This window comes from Styela clava, chromosome 3 (genome assembly GCF_964204865.1).
Source record: "Styela clava chromosome 3, kaStyClav1.hap1.2, whole genome shotgun sequence".
Classification (NCBI taxonomy): domain Eukaryota; kingdom Metazoa; phylum Chordata; class Ascidiacea; order Stolidobranchia; family Styelidae; genus Styela; species Styela clava.
The window spans coordinates 9,898,132-9,907,577 of NC_135252.1; the positions used below are offsets into that span (position 1 = coordinate 9,898,132).

The window sequence follows — 9,446 nt, forward strand, 5'->3', positions numbered from 1 at the left end:
ACTTCATCACTTTTACCTCATCGAAGAAACTACCAGTAAATAGTAGATTTAGATGGAACATCAAATGTCTAAAAGAGGTGTTTTTAAATACGAAGTATTTAAAAAATTGCTTTTACCAACCTTTTCCGCCTTTAAGAGAGTAGCCATCCACAATCAAAGCAAAATAGCCAAGAATTATAGCCAGCAAAATCAGTTTTGACACGAGTTTTGCATTCATACTTTTTGTATTTATAGACTAGCAACTTGACATAAAAAGAAAAATATTAAACTATGCTCATAAAGTGTCAGCGTTTATTCTAATTTCCAGATGGTGCATGGAATGCATATGGACAAATTGAAAACGATATTCTCTGTATTCGGCTACATATAAAGAAAATACTTAATAATGAAAGGGATTTATACTCGAATAGCGGAGAGGAGTTAGTATAAAAAAATTTCGTAAAACGTCTCTCCGAACAGCTTTTTTACTGGATATTTCTCAAGCAAGTATACAAATCTGCATTATAAACCTAAATATATATATATATATACTTGATATATGAAACAGCCTCTTCGCGGTGTCAAAAGGATTGATTCATCAGTTACATTTCCATGATCTTTTTCACTACCAATATCACAGTAATCTTAAACTCCACAAAAATGTTCGAAAATTAACCTTTTTACAACAACATTGCTAAACATCTGGAAATATTTGGGTACTTTCGTAATCATCTGACTTCAACAAATAATTATGCTCAGGTATATTATATTCATTCTATAGTGCTTCCCAACGTTTTCCAAAAATTTGTAAAAGTAACAACTAGATCTACTAGAATAATGATAATAGAAATATTTCCAGTGTATCTTATACCTATTATATCCTGCAACAAAGTTTTTTTTATTTTTTTGAACAAATATTTCTAGACTATTCTTAGAAAATCGTGAATAAATATGGGTGGAGACCCCATAAATCTGTCAGAGTCATTGTCACGCATTTGACGCTTGAATGATCCTAAATCGTTTGTAAGTTGCATTTGGAAAATAGTTGTGCTGGTATAAGAATGTATCTATTCACATATTTGAGCACCGCTTTCTTTTTAACTTTATCTTGTCGAAGGCGTTTTATGTTCAATGTTTGCTCTTGTTTTCTAGGCTGATGATGTTTAAATAATGGCTATCACTTTGTCTAGAAACATTCCAACAAGATAAGTTTTCGCGTCACCATTTTTTGCAATTTCTGGAAACAGCCTTATTCAATCAGACAATTTTTTTCATAATAGAATTACTTGACAAAAATTTGTTCATTTTTTGTTTCAAACTAGAAGAACCACATCAGAAGTACTTGGCTTTATATTCTCGTTTTTATGTATATTTAAATTCGAGTATAAGTCGAAAAATCTCAGTATATATTTTGTCCTCAAAATGACTTTTGACCTTTTAATAAAAAATTATACCAAAAGTGAGATTATAACGCGCTAAATTAATAATATCATATTGTGTAATGAACAAAACAACAAGCTGAGAAATGGATTCTGCTGGTTTATTTCTTGCGTATTTGTATCTTGCATTGTTAACCATTTTATAATGATTTTTAAAGTGTAATCACAAAGCTGATTGATTGAATATTATTTTTTTTTAAATAACATTATTACGTCAAAGCGCAAAATGCTTTTAATCTGCATAAATTCACCGACGTTTAGGCATATATATAAGTAGAATTTTTATGGCGTCAGATGTCGGGAATAGATCCATTACTGTTTATTATGGATAAACAAATATTGCGATTCATTCACTTCCCACTATATCATTCACTGTTGTTGTCTGAACAATATATTTTACTAAATCAATGTGTAGTTGGCCAAGGAAAGCCCGCAATGATAACATGATGACAGCGATCCACCCCATTTCTGCTGTAAAATACCATTCAATTTATGCTATTGGAAAAGCAGTATATCAGAGACAAATACAATTGACCGCAAGCACATACGGCAAAATTTATTATTAGAATCTCCTAACCCAATGTTACTTGGTAAGCAACCCTTACACAACTTTGTGATGTTTGTTAAACTAGCAAACACATAAACCAGTACTGCACGCATTATCAAAGTGACCCCCATACTTTATTTTGAAGATAGCGAAGAACATAAATATCTGCAAATATGGTTTATTGTTTGGACAACGGGCGTTCATTTGGCAGGCTCTCCCAATTTGTCACCAAAATGACGGACTGGGTGCACAAATATTTCTCACCAAGACAACGTAATAAACAATGCAGAGGCAATGAGTTATAAATGGAGATTTTACATAAAAAAATTATTGTTCGTTCGAAATTATATGCCATTGAAATGTCGATATCAACCGTCCGAGAGTTGCCATATATTGTTTTTGGTAATAATAGATATTGCTCTATACAATTACTGAAAAATGCTAGTTAATATTCTGAAAACAGAAGCTATGAAAACCAAAGTTAGAAAGCAAAATGAGTTAATAAATCATACTTCTGATCGTTTGGCATAAGTCTCTATTATTCGTTATTTGTTTGAACAAACAATTTGAGGTTTACAATTGAAATGATTTCCGACCTAGTCGAAGAAAATTCAATGTTTGTTGTAATGATGCTCGTTTGACGCAATGAATTACACTGCAAACATCAGTTGGCATACAAACATTCGTCACCAATCGCGTACGATACTGGGAACAAATCGTATCTACGTAAAATACTAGTCATTCTCGTAATAATTTGATTTTTATATTTTTTTGTCAAATATCCGTTATATAGCATCAATGTAAATATTTTGAACTCAGATCTAAGTTCGCATTGGAAGAATTATTTCAGAAGGCAGGTAGTGTAAGACAAAATAGTATGGGATGTTCCGCAAGTGTCGACGTTAAAAAGCCAGAAAATGTTAAGTTCCAACCCGAGACGAATAAACTTGAAACAGAAAAAATCATACACGACGTAAAGGATTTGGAAGTAATCTATAAACAAGACAGTGAAAAAATTAATCAAGTTAAATCATTTGCGGTGCCAGAACACGAAAACGTGAATGTGGATATTACTAATACAGCCGAGCAAACGAATAAAATCAATCAGGATAACGGAAGTAATCTACCTAACTTGAACAATAAGCATAAGGATAAACAGGAAAAGGCACCTCGCGGTAATTTAGTAAAGGACGAAAACATTGACACACTGCAACCTCAGGGTGAGGAACAAATTGCACTGGACAAAGCATTACGAGAGTTGAGGCAAAGTTTGTTTACTTCAGGCATTGTACCAACACATGATCAAACAGATTTCACACTTCACAGTACTATCGTGGGTGAGTTAAAAAGTGTAATGTAATTGTGTAGTAAATACATTATTACATATAGTTTGTTATATTTAATTTTCGCACCATTATATGAAGCAAACGTTACAATGGGGACATGAATTCTTCAATAATTACACCATGCACGGTAATTATTACGTTTCCCCCCATTTGTCAGTGCCTATGCTATGATATAACAGTTGTGCGACAACTGCCAATCTTCCGGAATTCCACAGTCATTAATGTTTTTAGAATCGATGCTAAATTATTACATATTTAGTGAATAGAGGGTAATGGAAAAAAGTTGACCGTTGTTACACTGAGACTGCCGGAATAAATTCCCCGTGATTTTTATTGAACGTAATACTACTATTTTCGGTATCAATTTTCACTAAATTGGAAATTCAATCAGATAATTTACAATTGCATTATTTACCTGTCAGGTTAAATTCTATATGCCTGAGAAGTAGTTGACTTACGATAGAACAAAGTTCGGCCTGTTGGCACAGTCCAATCCGCGCGCTGCGTTCATGCATTCAAAATGTATATTCTGCATGTCCTCTATCAAACAATCTGATAAATGCCAATCCATCTAAGACTAATTAATTGATTTTAGGTAATTCGACAATCACCATCGACGCAGGATGCTTCAAAGCAGCAGTCGTTGACGCGGGAACTGGCTTTTGCAAGGCAGGTCTAACAGGCGATGATATTCCATCGGTGGTGATTCCAACATTAGTTGGAAGACTGCGTGACAACGCAACATCTGTCGAAACTTTCATCGGAAAAGATGCTAAATTAAGAGGAAATTCACTTAAGTATTCGGTATGGTATTCATATACCCCTTCTCCGCATCAATTATTAACGTGCAAATGAGTTTAGAGATCATGTCAATGAAAAATGGTTTTTACTACAACCCTTTTGATCTAGAATCCAATCAATCGGGGAATTGTTGAGAATTGGGATGACATGGAACGAGTGTACGACCATATTTTACATATGGATCTCAACTTGGAACCAAACGAGTATGGTGTGGTTATTCCAGAATCACCACTAAGTGACAGAAAACGAAGAGAGAAACTTACAGAGGTAAATTAACATTGGTAAATTGGTTTCTGTATCGCAGGGTTCGCAAAAGTTGAATCGATTGTAAATGTAAATTCTTGCAAATCTATTCATAGCAACTTCTAATCAACGTACATTTCAGATGATGTTTGAGAAATTTGACGTCAAAAAACTTTATTTGGGTTCATCTCCGTCACTTGCATTACATGCATTTGGACATTCGACTGGATTACTAGTGTCGTTGGGCCATGGAGTTTGTCACGCAGTACCAGTTGTACAAGGTTAGTAGACACGCGGACTAATTTTTTTCCAGGCAATTATAAACATTATTATTTTTAAACTGCTCAAATAGATGGAAATAAAAGTGGTACTGTCGACTTGGGCACATGCCGGTGCCTAGAAAGACAAAGGCAACAACATCATAGGTACCAAAACCACTAACAATTTGGCACAACAGCCTATAAGTCGATTTCGTGCTCAATACTGTATAAAAAGACCGTTATGAGTTTGAAGTACCTTCATAACATAAGTCACAACAAAAATCAATATGCGGCTGCTACAAATTGATATTCTTTTGAATTAATCTTTCACAAATTTAACTTATGCTAATGCATTTCGGTATGTTTACAGGAAACATCATTGAACACGCAGTACGAACAACAAAAATAGGAAACAAAGATGTCATAGACAAACTGCAGAGAATTATGACAACAAAACTCTCAAGCATTGGTAATTGTTTTTGTGGGAAATGTTATTTTATTTTCATTGCAACGTCTGGTTTTCTGTACATGTCAGGGTGACCGTACATTTGAACCCATGTACATTTGAACCCATGCGTATATCCACGGGTTCAATCTATATGCGGGTGCTAAAACCCATGGGTTAGGGTTAGTATGGGTTTAACTATCCGTGAAACAAAAAAAATTCCATAGGTGCAATAGCATACAGGTGCAGTTGTCATGGGTTCAAATGTACGTGGGTTCAAATGTAATGGAACCACATGTCAGGCACATATAATGACGTCGTACTTGATTGGCGCAAAGTCGGTTTAAAAAGATGAGCTGATGAGAGTTTACTGCTTGATAAAACAAAATGCTGAAGACTCTGTGTGTGTAATCCCTTCCTTTTTAGACGAAGACATTGCCAGAGCAATGGTTGAAAAGACAAACTACGTGTGCAAAGATTATGATGAGACAAAGAGAGACGAAAAGCTTTGTGAACAAAAATCGTACACTCTCCCAAATGGAAAATCTGTTAATTTGAGAAATGAAAGATATGAGTGCCCGGAGATATTCTTTAAACCACAAATGATTCCAGGTAAATAATTTTAAACATAGAATAAAAAAATTTTGGCCTATGCGTAATCGAGTCGTCCTTTCCAGAAAACAGATGACAGCTGTGAAACATATTAATATTAAGTAAATTGTTCGCTCAAAAATTGTTCGTTTTGCACAAACTTTTGTTAGTACACGAGGGCTTTAGCCCGAAGGGCGAATTCTTAAAAATCAAGTAAATGAGAAATATTTTCCACTTTTAAACTATCAAAATACTTTGCTGAATATTGCTTCAAACTATGATTGAATTCCAATTCAAAAGAAACCTACGATATATCTTTGTAATATTTCCAAATGAAAAATTTTCGAAATTGTATTATTCACATCTATGTATTGATCCCCTCAAAAAGTCTTTTTCCAGTTCCATGACTACATTTTCAATAAGATGAAACATCATTTTAGCTCCTTGTTGTTTAGGTTGCACTGAAAGCAGTTTGTCAGATATTTGCCTGAGTAGTTTACATTCGATTGAAGATCAACAATCAATTTCTGCTTTGCGGCAAAATATTATTCTGACGGGTGGATCTTCATTGTTACCGGGAATCGGAGAACGCCTTAGAATGGAACTCAACAAAAACGAGAATGCTAATGACCGAGCTAACGTTTTATTACTGCCAAAAAGACAATATGCCGAATGGCGTGGTGCTTCAACCTTGGTTTCAATGAATTCTTCAAAGCATCGATGGGTCAGTCGAGAATTATATGATGAACACGGAGAAACAATAATTCATAGGAAATACGTGTGAAATATTTTTTCAGTATGATGAAGGATATTGCATCTCTGTCATTTGTAAAAATTTGGTGTTCAGTTATTTATTATTATATATATTCATTTTTATGACATAAATATATATATGTATAACTATTGATATAAGCAACTATGGGTGTGTACCAGAATGAGAGATTCAAAATACGTGCTGAGTGACGTCCGTTATTATTAATCTAAAGCTGATTTTAACAAGAAAGATGAATCAAATACGTTATTCAGGAATTGATTTCAGAACACGTTTATTGCTATAGTTTGTACGAAACGTTCGCAGAATATTCATACAGGAACCTTCTTATTGGAAATGGATATTTGTGATCTAAAAGGGCCGATCGAGCGAAACAAACGTTTACGGAGCCTGGTGGTCTGAGACAAAGATTTAACTGGGCCGATTTGAATTGGGGTTACTGGAGATATCGCCAGGTGCCAAACCGGTGCAGGCTTGGGCATTCTTTAACCCTGGTAGTCAGATGGAAGTGATTCAAATTCAGCCACGCATCGAATGTTGCATTTGACTGATAGCAGAGGGAAAACCAAAAGGCAGTAATACCAAGCGCTTTAAACGGACTAATACGAAAACTACCACTTCCTACCTTGTACTTTTAAACCGGGGAAATACGGGGAATTCTACCACCAAGCGACACACGCCGATCGATACAGGTCTTATTAATTAAGGCGCCAAAGTGGCATGTTCCAACGGCTAATTTCGGGTTGCCAGTTTGCTGACATACAAAAAACGGAATTGGATCATGCCTGCAACTTGTCTCCTGTTAATTCAGTTCCGTAAGTAAGATTGTACAAGAGGAAGTGATTTTTACTTGAGAAAACTAAAAACAACACAGTAAGGCCTCGCTGCCGCGTCAACAACCTTTCATTATATTTTTGTTGTATATCATTCAACTACTGTTTCCCCAGATGGCTGAGTGATGCATGCATATTTTTATGAAACTGCTTTAAGTCTTTTAATTTATACCCTGTGTCTTGTGTACGGATTAACAAGTTTCGTGTATTCCCATGTTTAAATTAAAAGCTCGCATGTATAATTTTGCAGAGGCCAATAAATGACGTTGAACAATTACACTCTAATATTTTTTGTTCTACTTTTTGGCTTTCAAGAATACTGACGCGTCTTTAACGCACCAGTGTGTCATGGCTAAAATTGTTGTGACCTTGTCAAAACAGGAAATATCCGAATTGCAACATTGAGTGCTCATTTTACTTGGTGTATTATTATTTTTAAGTTTTAATGAGTACAGCACAAATATTTCTCAGAAACATCGGATACAAATTTAGAAGAAAATATATAGCAATGTGTATGATGAGAAACTATTCACTATTTAGTTACAGCAAGAACATTAGGTCTGTCTGGCTTGAAATCATTTCGGGTTCTGAATCTACTTGAAAATGTTTAGATATTCTATAATCGTCGCTTTGATCTGCATTTTTGGAGTTCACAAAGGGAAAGGGAATGCTCTACTTGAAGGTGAGTACAATTTTACAAAGACAATTTTGAATACTATATGTAACAATTAGTGACGATTCTTGGAAAACCGATTTTGTCTAGAAGATCTGCATTGTTTTCTGACAAGAAGGGAACCTGTTGTCTGTCAGTTCGGTAAAATGAGAACCTGTATAACGTATTCACTTGTTCCTCGTCAATTAGAATTTAGATAGCAATGGATGCGCGGGGAAATGGGTCAGTGGCAAGCTACAATACTATTTATTGTTCCGTTATAGATGTTCCCAGCGATATAGAAGACGCTCCAATGGTTTATGCTGAATTCCAACGTCTTCTGATTTCGAATGAACGCATACTTCAATATAGATTATTTTATTTCGAAAACTCTATAAATTGAATTAATGCCCATACAATAAAACACTTTTTCAGCGTATTGTGGTACTTCACGTGAAACAATTGAAATTCTTGTTCCTCCCGAGAACGTATTCTATTCCCAAGCCGAAGAACTCTGCAAAGGAATTGGCATGGAAATAGGAAACATTTGCACCGTCAAGCAGCACCACTCTTTGCTGTCTCAAATTGCAGATATGATACCAGAGGGTTCTATGTCCCTCAGAATTTGGACAGGAATGAAAACAGCCCGGGTGTGTATAATTTTTGTTTGAAGACCATTTTTCGTGTCATAGCATTCTCAAACGTCTCTGATTTTAAGTCGACATTCTGACGACTAAGTTCGATAAACAATATTTACCTGAACTCCAACAACGTTACATTAAAACGAACCTATTTTTTCAACATCCATTCCACTTTTTGGTACACCGATGATGATTTTTTAGCAAGCGAATCAACCCATATCCAGCCACAGTGTATGGAATGATTTGGTATGGTGCTTCATCCTTCTGTTTTCAATCATCATCATTCTATTTTTTTAACAGAACAATAGAATTCTTCTGAAAACTGACAATCCACCACTTCCTTACAATGTGAAGATAGGGCCACTTGATGAATTATGGAGTCCCGCGTTTAGAGGATCTCGCGCTGAAGGACAACACATTATGTTTTATGTCTCAAAAGAACTCTCGGCACCGGGCTGTAGAGAGGGTGGAGACTCAAATGCTGAATTCATTTTATTTGACCCTTCAATGACCGCCGACGGAGTTCTATGTCGAGCAGTGGTAGACGAGTAAAGATTACATTTATTTGACAACTAGATTATCATTAGCAAGATGTTTTCTGAAATGTGTTTGGTGCTAAAAGATTGTTGTCTATCTTGTAATGAATAAAATGAAGATTGAAAAAGACGACGTGTTTAAATCATGTATGAATGTAATGATATAGTCAAACATTTGTTAGTTTTTACGAATAATATAAAGTCGAAAGTACAATTTTGGGCAGTAATGTAATAATTTCATTGGATAAACAATAGCTCAAATTTCTCCTGTTTTGAGAGCCTTTCTACTCATGTTACGGTATGTTTAAATTTGGTAACACTTTTCAACTTCAATTTCCCAAATTCAACAAAAATGATCTTT

General features: G+C 34.9%; 2 protein-coding genes across 2 annotated transcripts; both read left to right on the top strand.

Annotated features, from left to right (window-relative positions):
* Positions 1–2,842: 2,842 nt before the first annotated feature.
* On the top strand, positions 2,843–6,634 carry LOC120341802 (actin, cytoplasmic-like). The gene is made up of 7 exons (XM_039410362.2): positions 2,843–3,302; positions 3,907–4,115; positions 4,221–4,379; positions 4,498–4,636; positions 4,986–5,084; positions 5,487–5,672; positions 6,107–6,634. Exons 1-7 carry the CDS (start codon positions 2,843–2,845, stop codon positions 6,433–6,435), a joined length of 1,581 nt encoding a protein of 526 aa, XP_039266296.2. The 3' UTR covers positions 6,436–6,634.
* Positions 6,635–7,777: 1,143 nt separating this feature from the next.
* On the top strand, positions 7,778–9,121 carry LOC120341801 (uncharacterized). Its single transcript, XM_039410361.2, has 3 exons — positions 7,778–7,938; positions 8,344–8,558; positions 8,850–9,121. The coding sequence occupies exons 1-3, from the start codon at positions 7,860–7,862 to the stop codon at positions 9,099–9,101; spliced, it is 546 nt and encodes a 181-aa protein (XP_039266295.2). The 5' UTR covers positions 7,778–7,859; the 3' UTR covers positions 9,102–9,121.
* Positions 9,122–9,446: the final 325 nt, after the last annotated feature.